The sequence below is a fragment of the Cherax quadricarinatus genome, chromosome 69 (assembly GCF_038502225.1).
Source record: "Cherax quadricarinatus isolate ZL_2023a chromosome 69, ASM3850222v1, whole genome shotgun sequence".
NCBI classification, from domain to species: Eukaryota; Metazoa; Arthropoda; class Malacostraca; order Decapoda; family Parastacidae; genus Cherax; species Cherax quadricarinatus.
Window position 1 is genome coordinate 4,178,163 of NC_091360.1, and position 17,914 is coordinate 4,196,076.

At 45.4% G+C, this 17,914-nt stretch overlaps 1 protein-coding gene across 2 annotated transcripts in view; it reads right to left on the reverse strand.

Annotated features, from left to right (window-relative positions):
• Nucleotides 1-4,278: 4,278 nt before the first annotated feature.
• The window catches only part of LOC128701871 (uncharacterized), a 17,758-nt gene continuing 4,122 nt past the window's right edge, over nucleotides 4,279-17,914 (reverse strand). For both annotated transcript variants that reach the window (XM_053795826.1, XM_053795827.1), the window contains exons 2-6: nucleotides 16,995-17,914; nucleotides 15,683-15,784; nucleotides 7,795-7,911; nucleotides 6,548-6,661; nucleotides 4,279-4,906 (exon numbers count right to left, since the gene is read on the reverse strand). The exon at nucleotides 16,995-17,914 is cut by the window's right edge. In XM_053795826.1, coding sequence (XP_053651801.1) covers nucleotides 4,691-4,906; nucleotides 6,548-6,661; nucleotides 7,795-7,911; nucleotides 15,683-15,784; nucleotides 16,995-17,914 — 1,469 coding nt within the window. In that variant the 3' untranslated portion in view covers nucleotides 4,279-4,690. The remainder of the gene's footprint in view (nucleotides 4,907-6,547; nucleotides 6,662-7,794; nucleotides 7,912-15,682; nucleotides 15,785-16,994) is intronic.

The window sequence follows — 17,914 nt, forward strand, 5'->3', positions numbered from 1 at the left end:
ATCAACTGATCAGTTGCTGTTATTTAACAATCCCTTCTAGTAATTGGTCGTCCACTGCAGATATCATCAGTTTTCCGCTGTCTTTTCAGAGATCTTTTGTTGCTATCTTGCTGATATCCTTATCAGTTTACCGTTATCTTTCAATACTTTTCCTTCATTTCGAGCCCTTCCATGGGGATACCTTGATGTTGGTGAAAGACTACTGATCCAAGGAACTGGAGTTACCTTTCCTTTCCCAAAATCAAACTTGTTCTCTTTCCATACCCCAGGCGCTGTATGACCCCTACGGGCATAGCGCTTCCCCATTATTTTTTATATGCTTAGGAGGCTATAAGTTACGACAAAAACACACACATACACACAAATATATATATATATATATATATATATATATATATATATATATATATATATATATATATATATATATATATATATATATATATATATATATATATATATATATATATATATATATATATGCAAAACAACCACTCTGAAAGAATAGTGAAATTCCAAGCACTTTCGTGACTACTCACATTATCAAGGAACTATGAAAGTGAAGCATCCAAGGAAGCTATATAAGGGGTCCGGCCAGCACCTCACTATCAGATCCCACAACGGTTAAACACGTGACGCGCGGCGAGCCAACTTGGATAGGTCCTTTGCACAACTCACCCCCAAGCTATTTATTTGTCCAGTGTATTATTAAATTCTTCCCAAATTCTATTAATTATAAATGGATCTAATTTATATAAACCAAAGGAAATATTCATATTATTGTCAAAACTGCTTTTTATGAAACAAGATTCAATTATATTCCTGTCGACCATGGACTTGCTTGATACTACTTTCTCAACTTTTCGAAAATCAATTGGATGGTTAAAATCTCTTACATGAATAAATAGAGCATTGGAATCTTGTCCAGTTCTAATGCTATATTTATGTTGTTTTAATCTTAGTTCGAGATTTTTACCAGTTTGACCGTAATAAACTTAATCGCAAATTTTACAAGGAATCTTATAGACACATCCATCAGCATTTTGGGGGGAATTCTTTATCAAAAGTTTTTTTACTGTATCAAGATTTTTGAATACAACTTTAATATTAAAAGTCTTAAGAAGAGAAGGCATATCAACCAAGTTTTCATGGTAAGGGAGAACCAACATATTTTTAGTTGAATAAGGCTGGTTGCCCCTTTTTGGATTATAAAAAGTGTTTCTAGCAACTTTAAAAGATTTATCAATTACATTTCTTGGGTATTTTAAATCATTACCTATTTCATAAATTTTGGATATTTCCTCATCTATGAACTCAGGACTACAAATTCGTAAAGCTCTCAAAAACATTGATGAGAAAACAGACAGTTTGACTCTATCTTGATGCGAGGAATAATAGTGGACATAGGAACAGTTATTTGTAGGTTTTAATTATTAAGGGTAATAATGAATTCAAATTTAAAATTTACAGAAAACCTACAAATAACTGTTCGTATGTCCACTATTATTCCTCGCATCAAGATAGAAAAGAATCTTAGAAAACTTACCTAACCTTATTATAACAAGAACAATTTATTTTAGCCTAACCGAGCTAAATATATTTTAGATTTGTTTACAATAATTTAATACTAAACAAACAAAGTGAAAAATATTTTTTTCGTTAGGTTCAGAATGATTTTGGCGAAATCATTGCATACACAAATTTTCACTTGTCCTATATGGCAAAATGAGCGTTGCTATTTAAGCCAAGATAGCAAGTTCTGCCTATTCGGCACGACATATATATATATATATATATATATATATATATATATATATATATATATATATATATATATATATATATATATATATATATATATATGTATATATATGTACATATATATATATATATATATATATATATATATATATATATATATATATATATATATATATATATATATATATATATATATATATATATATATGTATATATGTATATATATTTTTTTTTCAACAAGTCGGCCGTCTCCCACCGAGGCAGGGTGACCCAAAAAAGAAAGAAAATCCCCAAAAAGAAAATACTTTCATCATCATTCAACACTTTCACCACACTCACACATTATCACTGCTTTTGCAGAGGTGCTCAGAATACAACAGTTTAGAAGCATATACGTATAAAGATACACAACATATCCCTCCAAACTGCCAAAATCCCAAACCCCTCCTTTAAAGTGCAGGCATTGTACATCCCATTTCCAGGACTCAAGTCCGACTATATGAAAATAACCGGTTTCCCTGAATCCCTTCACTAAATATTACCCTGCTCACACTCCAACAGATCGTCAGGTCCCAAGTATCATTCGTCTTCATTCACTCCTATCTAACACGCTCATGCACGCTTGCTGGAAGTCCAAGCCCCTCGCCCACAAAACCTCCTTTACCCCCTCTTTCCAACCCTTTCGAGGACGACCCCTACCCCTCCTTCCTTCCCCTGTAGATTTATATGCTTTCCATGTCATTCTACTTTGATCCATTCTCTCTAAATGACCAAACCACCTCAACAACCCCTCTTCTGCCCTCTGACTAATGCTTTTATTAACTCCACACCTTCTCCTAATTTCCACACTCCGAATTTTCTGCATAATATTTACACCACACATTGCCCGTAAACAGGACATCTCCACTGCCTCCAACCGTCTCCTCGCTGCTGCATTTACCACCCAAGCTTCACATCCATATAAGAGTGTTGGTACTACTATACTTTCATACATTCCCTTCTTTGCCTCCATAGATAACGTTTTTTGACTCCACATATACCTCAACGCACCACTCACCTTTTTTCCCTCATCAATTCTATGATTAACCTCATCCTTCATAAATCCATCCGCCGACACGTCAACTCCCAAGTATCTGAAAACATTCACTTCTTCCATACTCCTCCTCCCCAATTTGATATCCAATTTTTCTTTATCTAAATCATTTGATACTCTCATCACCTTACTCTTTTCTATGTTCACTTTCAACTTTCTACCTTTACACACATTCTCAAACTCATCCACTAACCTTTGCAATTTTTCTTTAGAATCTCCCATAAACACAGTATCATCAGCAAAAAGTAACTGTGTCAATTCCCATTTTGAATTTGATTCCCCATAATTTAATCCCACCCCTCTCCCGAACACCCTAGCATTTACTTCTTTTACAACCCCATCTATAAATATATTAAACAACCATGGTGACATTACACATCCCTGTCTAAGACCTACTTTTACCGGGAAGTATTCTCCCTCTTTTCTACACACCCTAACCTGAGCCTCACTATCCTCATAAAAACTCTTTACAGCATTTAATAACTTACCACCTATTCCATATACTTGCAACATCTGCCACATTGCTCCTCTATCCACTCTATCATATGCCTTTTCTTAATCCATAAATGCAATAAAAACTTCCCTACCTTTATCCAAATACTGTTCACATATATGCTTCAATGTAAACACTTGATCTACACATCCCCTACCCACTCTGAAGCGTCCTTGCTCATCCGCAATCCTACATTCTGTCTTACCTCTGATTCTTTCAATTATAACCCTACCGTATACTTTTCCTGGTATACTCAGTAAACTTATTCCTCTATAACTTTTACAATCTCTTTTGTCCCCTTTCTCTTTATATAAAGGGACTATACATGCTCTCCGCCAATCCCTAGGTACCTTCCCCTCTTTCATGCATTTATTAAACAAAAGTACCAACCACTCCAACACTATATCCCCCCTGCTTTTAACATTTCTGTCATGATCCCATCAGTTCCAGCTGCTTTATCCCCTTTCATTCTACGTAATGCCTCACGTACCTCCACCACACTTACATTCTGCTCTTCTTCACTCCTAAAAGATGGTATACCTCCCTGGCCAGTGCATGAAATTACCGCCTCCCTTTCTTCCTCAACATTTAAAAGTTCCTCAAAATATTCTCGCCATCTACCTAATACCTCCCTCTCCCCATCTACTAACTCCCCTACTCTGTTTTTAACTGACAATTCCATACTTATATATATATATATATATATATATATATATATATATATATATATATATATATATATATATATATATATATATATATATATATATATATATATATATATATATATACATATTATTATTATTATTATGCGCCTGCTGTCGATACAATTTCCGGGCCACAAGATAGGGTGACCCGCAGAAAAAAAGGAATCACATTCACCGTCATTCACTCAAACACAGTTTCGCAGGAAGTGTATAAAATATATTGAGAAATGCGTTGTCTTTATTATCAGTTAAGTATACAAGTTAGTATATTGTTAGTCTATAACAATTTTGGTTGGAAACTCGTTTAAGTTTCGCTTCAAGATTACAATTCAACTCAACGTGATATTGATTAGACTGCTGTTGACAACAGCGAAGAATAGACACACAGTGATGAACAAGCTTTTATTGGGACATAGACGTCCCAAGAAAAGCTTGTGCTAAAACAGTATTTGCTGTTTATGGCATTTTGAGAGAACGTTTCGCTCCTTAGAGATTTTATTAAGGTGAATTCATAAATTCTCTGGAGGGCGAAACGTCTTCTTAATATTATACCACTAATATTGACAAGCTTGTTATACAGTATATGTGTGTGTTCCTCACTATGTCGTGAGTTTACAGAATCATGTGTCGTAAATCTTAATGACTGGTAGATACATCACAGAGACCCTTATAGGTGGTGGATGGAACACCGCTGCTGCAGGCCGTGGCTGGGGGCCCCACCTCGTAAATAGGGTCCCCTATGGTGTTGCCAGAGGGTCCGTAATTGCACACATAAAGGTGGCTTACTTGTACTTCACGCTGAAGGTAGTAGACAGCACCACACCCCACCTCTCGTGTCTCGCCCCAGATCATCTGCGTGAGGAGAATGAAACACAGGTTGAAGAGAATTCCCGGTGAACTTAGCGAGAAGATAATATCACTGAGTACACAAGTATTGAAAAAGGAAGCAGCACTGTAAATAACTTAAGTGATAAGAGCCTTCTTCTTTTATCCTGGATTCGTTCAGGATAATACACGTGAGTTCGATTCCCAGCGAGGGTAGAAACATTGGGCGTGTTTCTTTACACCGGTTGTCTATGTTTGTCATCAGTACAATGGGTACCTGGGTGTTAGTCGACTGGTGTGGGTCGCATCCTGGGACAAAACTAACCTAATTTGTCCGAAATGCTCTGCATAACAAGGGGCTTTCTATATAGTAGTACGTCACTGATGTCAGCTATGGTCTGTATACCTTGTACATGTACTTGTAGAAATAAAGATATCATTATCATCATTATCATATCATTATAATCTAGGTAGGAGTAGAGAGTTCTTCCCAACAGATAACCTCCGTGTGGACTTACAAGTCCTCTGCTATCTCTCTTTCCTATGTACTCCCATGTACTATACCCATGTACTCCCACGTACTTCTATCTAAAAGTCTCAACTGCAGAATAATATTTCCTTGTGTCACACTAAAACCTTTCTTTGCAATGTCTTCATTCATTACTGCTGGTAGTACAGCTTCTGTTCATATATAACTATAAAATATAGAGTTTGACTTGATAATAGTGCAGAATGGACAGAAACATAATAAAAAATCCAATATCAAATCCTGGTTTATGGTTTTGTTTGTTCCAGCCACAGTATAGTGACTGATAAATACTGATAAAGGAAGTTATGAAACATACACAGAAAATACATTGTCCACTAAGAATGAAGACTTAGAGATAAGATACGGGATGACTCAACACACACACACACATATATGTATATAATAAAATATTCATTAATATGTATATATTATTGTATGTTTTTTTAAATAAGATATTTAACAGTTAATTACTGGGTTTCATAATATCTAATCTTATGTGGAACGCTAAACCCGTTTGGGTTTAGCAAAAGCGCTGCCTCGAACCCCTGTTTGCTAGTCAAGAAACATACACACTACCTAAGTATACTCTCTCATTCCCTAAGAGGATTGCTTTCATGCTGGTAAAGTGCTTTTGATCAAAGAAATTGGAATCGCTCTCCACTTCCTCGGATCAGAGCTGATTCCATTCCACAAGATGTTTATATATTCCATATAGGCACACCATTTTTAGATTCATTTGGAAGCGCTAAACCCGCTGGGGTCATTCGGCGCTTAGGAAATGGAAGGTAATCATGTTTGAGCAGAGAGAGGAGAGCAGCTCTAGTTCCTTAGATGAGGAGCCCTTCATTGTCATCAGTACAAATATCTGAATTCCTTGATGAGAATTTTGTACAACCTTCCTGGGGTTGGGAAAACCTTGTTGAGAGATAAGAGTTTTTGTTTCTCTCTGACCTGACGGAGGATCGAGCCGTCACTCCTTTCGTTAAATAATACATATATTTACCGATTCAAACAAACAAAAAAAATTTTTTTCTGTTTTTGTTGCTAGGACCGACCTCGGTGTAGCTAGGACCGACCTTGGTGTAGCTAGGACCGACCTTGGTGTAGTTAGGACCGACCTTGGTGTAGCTAGGACCGACCTTGGTGTAGCTGGTGAACTTCTTAGTCGAGGAGTTGACTCGGAAGCTGTCAACGAAGGTGCTGGGTAAGTTAGCCACTTCCAGGTACCAATGATGGATGACTTCTGGCCAGCTCTGTGGCGAAGATAAGTCAGGGGTAGGATCATGTGAGCACTCCACTGCTGTAGTCATTAACCACCCCCTCCACTACACCCACAACAACGCGCTCCCCAAGACACACACAAGAATAATAGGGACCATAAAGCTAGAAGGGAGAGAATCTGGTAAACTGCAAGTTAAGAGGCTGAGACAGAAGCTAAATCTTTACAACTGTTAGCATACATAAGTAAACATACACACACACACACACACACACACACACACACACACACACACACACACACACACACACACACAAATCAGAATAAAAAAGTGTCTGAAAAAAAATACAAAAAAAAAAAAAGCCTGAGTATTCATATATTTACAGACATTTACCTGAATATTTATGCTAGCACAAGAAAACTCAAAGGTCTCCAATTCATTCAGAGTAATATTTCTAACACAACAAACATATCAGCCAAAAAAATATCTACTGTAAAGAGCCACAAGAAGACAACAAGTGAAGGTCTGCCAGCAGCCACCAAGGAAGAGAAGACAAATATTTTCATTAGAGCAAATTTTCATTTGAGACAATTCAATGTTAAGGAAATTTTTTTTTTTAAGCTGGAAAAAAAAAGCTCTTTGAGCAACTAAGGAGTTTCTTCTATGTGTTTATTACTTGTATAGATTATTATTATTATTATTATTATTATTATTATTATTATTATTATTATTATTATTATTATTACTATTATTATTATTAATGTTTATTAACATTATTATTTATTATTAATAATAATTTTAATAATATTAATACTATAATTATTATTTATTATTATTATCATTATTATTATTGTCGTTGTTATTGAAAAACGCTAATCTATTACGGGGTCAAGGAACTCATGGGGAAAGAGAGACAATCTGTTTCGATACAGTCAAGGGGAGAACAGGTCTAATTCCTTGCATCAAGAGCCCCTCATCTTCATCAAGGCACCATCCTGAAAGGAAAGTTCCTTGATGCCGGAGAGAGGCATGCACGGATAAGCACTTAAGTCATTATCGCCATGCAGTGCCTGTTGATTATGAGCTAATTGGACGTGATTCATTGAAGAGGAGGGTACTTATTATCCCTTACATCAAGAGACCTTCACCAGAATGAAGGTACTTACCGCAGAAAGGTTCCCTGCTAATTTAAAGTACAAGTTCTGTCCCACGATGTACTTCCGTGAGCAGATACGTCGTTCGTCAAAACCATCGTAGGACAGACGACACTGATTAGCCCAGGCCTGTGAAAGAGAGAGAGAGAGAGAGAGAGAGAGAGAGAATACTATAATTAATAACAGGTTGGCGCTTAGTGAATTTATGTGTGTGTGTGTGTACTCACCTGACTGTGCTTGCAGGAGTCGATTCATAGCTCCTGGCTCCGCCTCTTCACTGGTTGCTACTAGGTTACTCTCTCCCTCCTCCTTGAGCTTTATCATACCTCTTCTTGTGTGTGTGTGTGTGTGTGTGTGTGTGTGTGTGTGTGTGTGTGTGTGTGTAAAGATGACGGATGCCAGCATTAAGTATAATTTAAGTATACGTCTTACGTCTTGTAAAGAAGACCATTTACTGAACAAGCCTTCATACAGAAAACATTTTACTCTGTGTAGTCTTATCACGACACAGAGCGACATGTCGTCCCAATATGAACAAGTGTCATTGTCCTCGTTGTTATCAATACAACATTTCATCTATTCATAGCTAATTTTGCTCACTAATAACTGTGTATTATTCGTATTTAATTTCTACACTGTCAAAGAAGCATTGCGTGGGTGGAAACTGGAATTATGCAAAACAGTTATTCACAGAGCATTCATAATGAATGAGTTCATATATACATAATGAAGAGCATCGCTGGTATATTTCTTTTTAGAGATATACCTGTGAATGGTTTCATGAGTCATACTTTTGAAGACTTTATTGATGACTGGTAGATGGAGCTTGGCTGTGTTTAGTGTGGCTGAGTTGTAGTGTGGCTGTGTTGTAGTGTGGCTGCATTGTAGTGTGGCTGTGTTGTGTTCTGCCTGTGTTGAGGTGTGGCTGTGTTGTGGTGTGGCTGTGTTGTAGTGCGGCTGTTGTAGTGTGGCTGTGTTGTGGTGTGGCTGTGTTGTAGTGTGACTGTGTTTAGTGTGGCTGTGTTGTAGTGTGGCTGTGTTGAAGTGTGGCTGCGTTGTAGTGTAGCTGTGGTGTAGTGTGGCTGTGTTGTAGTGTGGCTGTGGTGGTTGGCTGTGGTGTGTGGTTGTGTTTTAGTGTGGCTGTGTTGTAGTGTGGCTGTGGTGTGTGGCTGTGGTGTGTGGCTGTGGTGTGTGGCTGTGGTGTGGTGTGTGGCTGTGGTGTGTGGCTGTGGTGTGTGGCTGTCCTGTGGTGTGTGGCTGTGGTGTGTGGCTGTGGTGTGGTGTGTGGCTGTGGTGTGTAGCTGTTGTGTGTGGCTGTCCTGTGGTGTGTGGCTGTGGTGTGTGGCTGTGGTGTGTGGCTGTGGTGTGTGGCTGTGGTGTGTGGCTGTGGTGTGTGGCTGTGGTGTGTGGCTGTGGTGTGTGGCTGTGGTGTGTGGCTGTGGTGTGTGGCTGTGGTGTGTGGCTGTGCTGTGGTGTGTGGCTGTGGTGTGTTGCTGAGGTGTGTTGCTGAGATGTGTTGCTGTGGTGTGTGGCTGTGGTGTGTGGCTGTGGTGTGTGGCTGTGGTGTGTTGCTGTGGTGTGTTGCTGTGGTGTGTTGTTGTGGTGTGTTGTTGTGGTGTGTGGCTGTGGTGTGTGGCTGTGGTGTGTGGCTGTGGTGTGTTGCTCTGGTGTGTAGCTGTGGTGTGTGGCTGTGGTGTGTGGCTGTGGTGTGTTGCTGTGGTGTGTGGCTGTGGTGTGTGGCTGTGGTGCGTGGCTGTGGTTTGTGGCTGTGGTGTGTTGCTGTGGTATGTGGCTGTGGTGTGTGGCTGTGGTGTGTGGCTGTGGTGTGTTGCTGTGGTGTGTTGCTGTGGTGTGTTGTTGTGGTGTGTTGTTGTGGTGTGTGGCTGTGGTGTGTGGCTGTGGTGTGTGGCTGTGGTGTGTTGCTCTGGTGTGTAGCTGTGGTGTGTGGCTGTGGTGTGTGGCTGTGGTGTGTTGCTGTGGTGTGTGGCTGTGGTGTGTGGCTGTGGTGCGTGGCTGTGGTTTGTGGCTGTGGTGTGTTGCTGTGGTATGTGGCTGTGGTGTGTGGCTGTGGTGTGTGGCTGTGGTGTGTGGCTGTCGTGTGTTGCTGTGGTGTGTAGCTGTGGTGTGTGGCTGTGGTGTGTGGCTGCGGTGTGTGGCTGTGGTATGTTGCTGTGGTGTGTGGCTGTGGTGTGTGGCTGTGGTGTGTGGCTGTGGTGTGTTGCTGAGATGTGTTGCTGTGGTGTGTGGCTGTGGTGTGTTGCTGTGGTGTGTGGCTGTGGTGTGTTGCTGTGGTGTGTTGCTGTGGTGTGTTGCTGTGGTGTGTTGTTGTGGTGTGTGAATGTGGTGTGTGGCTGTCGTGTGTGGCTGTCGTGTGTTGCTCTGGTGTGTGGCTGTGGTGTGTGGCTGTGGTGTGTGGCTGTGGTGTGTTGCTGTGGTGTATAGCTGTGGTGTGTGGCTGTCGTCTGTTGCTGTGGTGTGTTGCTGTGGTGTGTTGCTGTGGTGTGGGGCTGTGGTGTGTGGCTGTGGTGTGTTGCTGTGGTGTGTGGCTGTGGTGTGTGGCTGTGGTGTGGTGTGTGGCTGTGGTGTGTGGCTGTGGTGTGTGGCTGTCCTGTGGTGTGTGGCTGTGGTGTGTGGCTGTGGTGTGGTGTGTGGCTGTGGTGTGTGGCTGTGGTGTGTGGCTGTCCTGTGGTGTGTGGCTGTGGTGTGTGGCTGTGGTGTGTGGCTGTGGTGTGTGGCTGTGGTGTGTGGCTGTGGTGTGTGGCTGTGGTGTGTGGCTGTGGTGTGTGGCTGTGGTGTGTGGCTGTGGTGTGTGGCTGTGCTGTGGTGTGTGGCTGTGGTGTGTTGCTGAGGTGTGTTGCTGAGATGTGTTGCTGTGGTGTGTGGCTGTGGTGTGTGGCTGTGGTGTGTGGCTGTGGTGTGTTGCTGTGGTGTGTTGCTGTGGTGTGTTGTTGTGGTGTGTTGTTGTGGTGTGTGGCTGTGGTGTGTGGCTGTGGTGTGTGGCTGTGGTGTGTTGCTCTGGTGTGTAGCTGTGGTGTGTGGCTGTGGTGTGTGGCTGTGGTGTGTTGCTGTGGTGTGTGGCTGTGGTGTGTGGCTGTGGTGCGTGGCTGTGGTGTGTGGCTGTGGTGTGTTGCTGTGGTATGTGGCTGTGGTGTGTGGCTGTGGTGTGTGGCTGTGGTGTGTTGCTGTGGTGTGTTGCTGTGGTGTGTTGTTGTGGTGTGTTGTTGTGGTGTGTGGCTGTGGTGTGTGGCTGTGGTGTGTGGCTGTGGTGTGTTGCTCTGGTGTGTAGCTGTGGTGTGTAGCTGTGGTGTGTGGCTGTGGTGTGTTGCTGTGGTGTGTGGCTGTGGTGTGTGGCTGTGGTGCGTGGCTGTGGTGCGTGGCTGTGGTGTGTTGCTGTGGTATGTGGCTGTGGTGTGTGGCTGTGGTGTGTGGCTGTGGTGTGTGGCTGTCGTGTGTTGCTGTGGTGTGTAGCTGTGGTGTGTGGCTGTGGAATGTTGCTGTGGTGTGTGGCTGTGGTGTGTGGCTGTGGTGTGTGGCTGTGGTGTGTTGCTGAGATGTGTTGCTGTGGTGTGTGGCTGTGGTGTGTTGCTGTGGTGTGTGGCTGTGGTGTGTTGCTGTGGTGTGTTGCTGTGGTGTGTTGCTGTGGTGTGTTGTTGTGGTGTGTGAATGTGGTGTGTGGCTGTCGTGTGTGGCTGTCGTGTGTTGCTCTGGTGTGTGGCTGTGGTGTGTGGCTGTGGTGTGTGGCTGTGGTGTGTTGCTGTGGTGTATGGCTGTGGTGTGTGGCTGTCGTCTGTTGCTGTGGTGTGTTGCTGTGGTGTGTTGCTGTGGTGTGGGGCTGTGGTGTGTGGCTGTGGTGTGTTGCTGTGGTGTGTGGCTGTGGTGTGTGGCTGTCGTGTATTGCTGTGGTGTGTAGCTGTGGTGTGTGGCTGTGGTGAGTTGCTGTGGTGTGTTGCTGAGGTGTGTGGCTGTGGTGCGTGGCTGTGGTGTGTGACTGTGGTGTAGTGTTTGGCTGTGGTGTGTGACTGTGGTGTAGTGTGTGACTGTGGTGTAGTGTGTGGCAGTGGTGTGTGGCTGTGGTGTGGGGCTGTGGTGTGTGGCTGTGGTGTGTGGCTGTGGTGTGTTGCTGTGGTGCGTGGCTGTGGTGTGTGGCTGTGGTGTGTGGCTGTGATGTGTGGCTGTGGTGTGTCGCTGTGGTGTGTGGCTGTGGTGCGTGGCTGTGGTTTGTGGCTGTGGTGTGTTGCTGTGGTATGTGGCTGTGGTGTGTGGCTGTGGTGTGTGGCTGTCGTGTGTTGCTGTGGTGTGTAGCTGTGGTGTGTGGCTGTGGTGTGTGGCTGCGGTGTGTGGCTGTGGTATGTTGCTGTGGTGTGTGGCTGTGGTGTGTGGCTGTGGTGTGTTGCTGAGATGTGTTGCTGTGTTGTGTGGCTGTGGTGTGTTGTTGTGGTGTGTGGCTGTGGTGTGTTGCTGTGGTGTGTTGCTGTGGTGTGTTGCTGTGGTGTGTTGTTGTGGTGTGTGGATGTGGTGTGTGGCTGTCGTGTGTGGCTGTCGTGTGTTGCTCTGGTGTGTGGCTGTGGTGTGTGGCTGTGGTGTGTGGCTGTGGTGTGTTGCTGTGGTGTATGGCTGTGGTGTGTGGCTGTCGTGTGTTGCTGTGGTGTGTTGCTGTGGTGTGTTGCTGTGGTGTGTGGCTGTGGTGTGTGGCTGTCGTGTGTTGCTGTGGTGTGTAGCTGTGGTGTGTGGCTGTGGTGTGTGGCTGTGGTGTGTGGCTGTGGTGTGTTGCTGTGGTGTGTGGCTGTGGTGTGTGGCTGTCGTGTGTTGCTGTGGTGAGTTGCTGTGGTGTGTTGCTGAGGTGTGTGGCAGTGTTATGTGGTGCGTGGCTGTGGTGTGTGGCTGTGGTATGTGACCGTGGTGCGTGGCTGTGGTGTAGTGTGTGGCTGTGGTGTGTGGCTGTGGTATGTGACTGTGGTGCGTGGCTGTGGTGTAGTGTGTGGCTGTGGTGTGCTGTGTGGCTGTGTTGTAATGCGTGACTGTGGTGCGTGGCTGTGGTGTAGTGTGGCTGTGGTATGTGACCGTGGTGCGTGGCTGTGGTGTGTGACTGTGCTGTAGTGTGTGGCTGTGGTGTAATGTGTGACTGTGGTGCGTGGCTGTGGTGAAGTGTGTGGCTGTGGTATGTGACTGCGGTGCGTGGCTGTGGTGTAGTGTGTGGCTGTGGTGTGTGGCTGTGGTGTGTGGTTGTGGTGTGTGGCTGTGGTGTGTGGCTGTGGTGTGTGGCTGTGGTGTGTGGCTGTAGTGTGTTGCTGTGGTGTGTGGCTGAGGTGTGTGGCTGTGGTGTGTGGCTGTGGTGTGCGGCTGTGGTGTGTGGCTGTGGTGTGTGGCTGTATTGCGTTGGTGTGGTGTGTGGCTGTGGTATGTGGCTGTGGTGTGTGGCTGTGGTGTGTGGCTATGGTGTGTGGCTGTGGTGTGTGGCTGTGGTGTGTGGCTGTGGTGTGTGGCTGTGGTGTGTGGCTGTGGTGTATGGCTGTGGTGTTTGGCTGTGGTGTGTGGCTGTGGTGTGCGGCTGTGGTGTGTGGCTGTGGTGTGTGGCTGTGGTGTGTAGCTGTGGTGTGTAGCTGTGGTGTGTGGCTGTTGTGTGTGGCTGTGGTGTGTAGCTGTGGTGTGTAGCTGTGGTGTGTAGCTGTGGTGTGTGGCTGTGGTGTGTGGCTGTGGTGTGTGGCTGTGGTGTGTGGCTGTGGTGTGTGGCTGTGGCGTGTGGCTGTGGTGTGTGGCTGTGGCGTGTGGCTGTGGTGTGTGGCTGTAGTGTGTTGGTGTGGTGTGAGGCTGTGGTGTGTGGCTGTGGTGTGTGGCTGTGGTGTGTGGCTGTGGTGTGTGGCTGTCGTGTGTTGCTCTGGTGTGTAGCTGTGGTGTGTGGCTGTGGTGTGTGGCTGTGGTGTGTGGGTGTGGTGTGTTGCTGTGGTGTGTGGCTGTGGTGTGTGGCTGTGGTGTGTTACTGTGGTGTGTTGCTGAGGTGTGTGGCTGTGGTGCGTGGCTGTGGTGTGTGGCTGTGGTGTGTTGCTGTGGTATGTGGCTGTGGTGTGTGGCTGTCGTGTGTTGCTGTGGTGTGTGGCTGTGGTGTGTGGCTGTGGTGTGTAGCTGTGGTGTGTGGCTGTGGTGTGTGGCTGCGGTGTGTGGCTGTGGTGTGTTGCTGTGGTGTGTGGCTGTGGTGTGTGGCTGTGGTGTGTGGCTGTGGTGTGTGGCTGTGGTTTGTGGCTGTGCTGTGGTGTGTGGCTGTGGTGTGTTGCTGTAGTGTGTTGGTGTGGTGTGTTGCTGTGGTGTGTTGCTGTGGTGTGTTGCTGTAGTGTGTGACTGTGGTGTGTTGCTGTGGTCTGTGGCTGTGTTGTGTGGCTGTGGTGTGTGGCTGTGGTGTGTGGCTGTGGTGTGTGGCTGTGGTGTGTGGCTGTGGTGTGTTGCTGTGGTGTGTGGCTGTGGTGCGTGGCTGTGGTGTGTGGCTGTGGTGTGTGGATGTGGTGTGTGGCTGTGGTGTGTGGCTGTGGTGTGTGGCTGTGGTGTGTGGCTGTGGTGTGTGGCCGTGGTGTGTGGCTGTGGTGTGTGGCTGTGGTGTGTGGCTGTGGTATGTGGCTGTGGCGTGTGGCTGTGGTGTGTGGCTGTGGTGCGTGGCTGTGGTGTGTGGCTGTGGTGTGTGGCTGTGGTGTGTGGCTGTGGTGTGTGGCTGTGGTGTGTGGCTGTGGTGTGTGGCTGTGGTGTGTGGCTGTGGTGTGTGGCTGTGGTGTGTGGCTGTGGTGTGTGGCTGTGGTGTGTGGCTGTGGTGTGTGGCTGTCGTGTGTTGCTCTGGTGTGTCGCTGTGGTGTGTGGCTGTGGTGTGTGGCTGTCGTGTGTGGCTGTGGTGTGTTGCTGTGGTGTGTGGCTGTGGTGTGTGGCTGTGGTGTGTTACTGTGGTGTGTTGCTGTGGTGTGTGACTGAGGTGTGTGGATGTGGTGTGTTGCTGTGGTATGTGGCTGTGGTATGTGGCTGTGGTGTGTGGCTGTGGTGTGTGGCTGTGGTGTGTGGCTGTCGTGTGTTGCTGTGGTGTGTAGCTGTGGTGTGTGGCTGTGGTGTGTGGCTGCGGTGTGTGGCTGTGGTGTGTTGCTGTGGTGTGTGGCTGTGGTGTGTGGCTGTGGTGTGTGGCTGTCGTGTGTGGCTGTGGTTTGTGGCTGTGCTGTGGTGTGTGGCTGTGGTGTGTTGCTGTAGTGTATTGGTGTGGTGTGTTGCTGTGGTGTGTTGCTGTGGTGTGTTGCTGTAGTGTGTGACTGTGGTGTGTTGCTGTGGTCTGTGGCTGTGTTGTGTGGCTGTGGTGTGTGGCTGTGGTGTGTTGCTGTGGTGTGTGGCTGTGGTGTGTGGCTGTGGTGTGTGGCTGTGGTGTGTGGCTGTGGTATGTGGCTGTGGCGTGTGGCTGTGGTGTGTGGCTGTGGTGCGTGGCTGTGGTGTGTGGCTGTGGTGTGTGGCTGTGGTGTGTGGCTGTGGTGTGTGGCTGTGGTGTGTGGCTGTGGTGTGTGGCTGTGGTGTGTGGCTGTGGTGTGTGGCTGTGGTGTGTGGCTGTGGTGTGTGGCTGTAGTGTGTGGCTGTGGAAAAGTCACGTCCAGCAAAAGAAGAATATGTTCTCACGACCTTCCAATTATTTGAAAGTAAAACGCAGTAATAAAAGACCTTCTTTTCTTATATGTGTCTTTTAAATTTCCACTGTTGTCTGCCTGGTCAATCAGGCTGTTGTTGGTTTGACAGGTAAAAGGATACTCTCGTGTTAAGTAGAGCACATGCACTTAAAGCATAATAAACATGTATTTACCTTCGAAATGCTCAAATATGGCATGCTCTGTTATTCGTGGCTTTGGTCTCCCAAGCTGTTGCTACCACAACAATAATGCACAACACTAACCTGAGCAACTTCGGCCAGTTCGTCGTTCCACACCAAAACACCCATGTTGGCAGCCGGTGGCTGGGGACCCGGGTTACCCAGCTGTTCGTCTCCTCTTGCCACCTGGGAGAGGCAAGAAACAAATAAAATTTACAGTACCGTAGCAAGAACAACTCACAGTCCACAGTCCTCTTTACAGTAGACTTCTAAGCATTACTGCAATCTGCCCTAGATTAACCTGGTCTCCTAATTTCTTTGCACAAGTGAATTTTGAGATTTGTGACATTAATTAAATTCTTATTTAGTGTAATATATATTTTCAGCACACTGGTAAGTGCCCTTGAAAGAACGAGAGGCTCTTAAGATGTATGAGGAACAGAGGTACTGAATCTTTGGTAAAAAAAAAAAGAAAAAATATGAATGTCCCACACGTTTCAGTATCTCAAACTGCATCATCAGTGCTAAAATAAAAAGGAATACAGGTTACCAATCAGAATAGCTGGTTTGCAATAATATTTTATTAAAAACAATACACAGAAGTTAAGATTATGTTACACAACTCTCACCAAATACTGTTACTATAACGGACTGATCTAACTACTAATACAGACTTCTAAACTCACACATAGAAAATAAAATACGTTAGTGAACAGTTGTATAGATGTAATGGGGTTGTAAGTTGAGAGCTGTATGATTCAGAGATGAGGTCAAGACTCTGTGGTACTGAGGTCAGACTTGAAGTCCACAGAGGTAAACCCGTGCTTGGATATGCCACAGTGATCTCTGATATCAGAGTGAAAGTACTTAGATATAGGCCAGCACGGAATGATCTCCCGATATGCTCTGAGATTAGGAGTTAGAAGTTATGTGAGGTACTCTCACGCGTCGAGAATTACACCTCTAACACTTAAACAACACTGTACCTCAGGTTACAAGGCAGGACAGAAAGAGGCTAAAGTAAGATTAATATCGGAAGCGTGCATTTTTGGAAGGACTGAGTATTATAGGAATAGAAAATAGTCAGCCCTGAATCTTTCTGGCACGTATACTTGGGGCACTAAACGTCTCGTGCCTTCCTACCTCATTCCTCCGAACGAATCTGCTGGGACCTCCTACTCATTTCTGCAGCCTTGCAAGCTCCTGATGATGTGTTGATTGCAACACGAAAGGCTTAGAGCTATCATTCAACACCCACTGTGGTTGTTTTGTAACCTGAATCGATTGTTCGCGATTTTTTCACACACACACACACACACACACACACACACACACACACACACACACACACACACACACACACACACAAGACAGACAGACAGAATACAGAACCAACCTTGGCTCTGTGGGTGTTGTGTAACATTAAGATCTGTTTCTTCTCCTGCAGAGACACTCCTCTCTTCTGGATGTTACACTTCGTATTGTTTTCCAGCAACATACTGTGCCGAGGGTGGAACTTCAAGTAGTCGCATCGTGGTGTAGGGATCTCCTCATCAGGCGGTGTGGCGGACCGTGGCTGGAAGCTTACAGGATCTGCCCATGAGACGACGTCATCTGATGGATGGAATTGGGCAAATTTAGATTTCAAGTTTACACGTGCTCGTGGTTGGAAACTTTCAGGTTCTGGCAACGCTGCGGCATCCTCTGATGGCTGAGACGTGGCAAGCTTCGCTTGTGAGTCTAATCGTACTTGTTGCTGAGAACTGTCATGTTCTAAGGCGTCATCATCTGTTGGCTGGAACTTGGCAAGCTTCGATTGTGAGTCTAATCTTGTTTGTTGCTGGGAACTGTCAGGTTCTAAAGCAATATCATCTGATGGCTGGAACTTGGCAAGACTGGGCTTTGAGCGTAATCGTAGTCGCGGTTGGAAATTGCCAGCAGCTCCCACTGATGGCTTGAATCTGGCGGGCTTTGTGTCAGGCCTGGCAAGGTGGCATGTCAGTGTATATGTTGGACTGGAGGTGAGTGCTTCTTGTGTTGGGGAAATGGTTGGTTCTGAGGACTGGAAATCTATTGATTCCGTTGATGGAAAAATTACCGAGTTTGTTGATTCCTCAGTTGTTGCTTCTGATAAAGGCAATGTAGATGTTTCTGATGATGGGAAAGTAGCTGTTTCTAATGGTGTCTGGGAATTGATTGGCTCTGCGTAGGAAGTGTTTGTGTCTGATGACACAAATGTTATGGGGTCTGATGAGAGGAAAGTCACTGAATCGAAAGACTGAAGAGTCACTGTTTCATTTGGCTGGAAAGTTGACT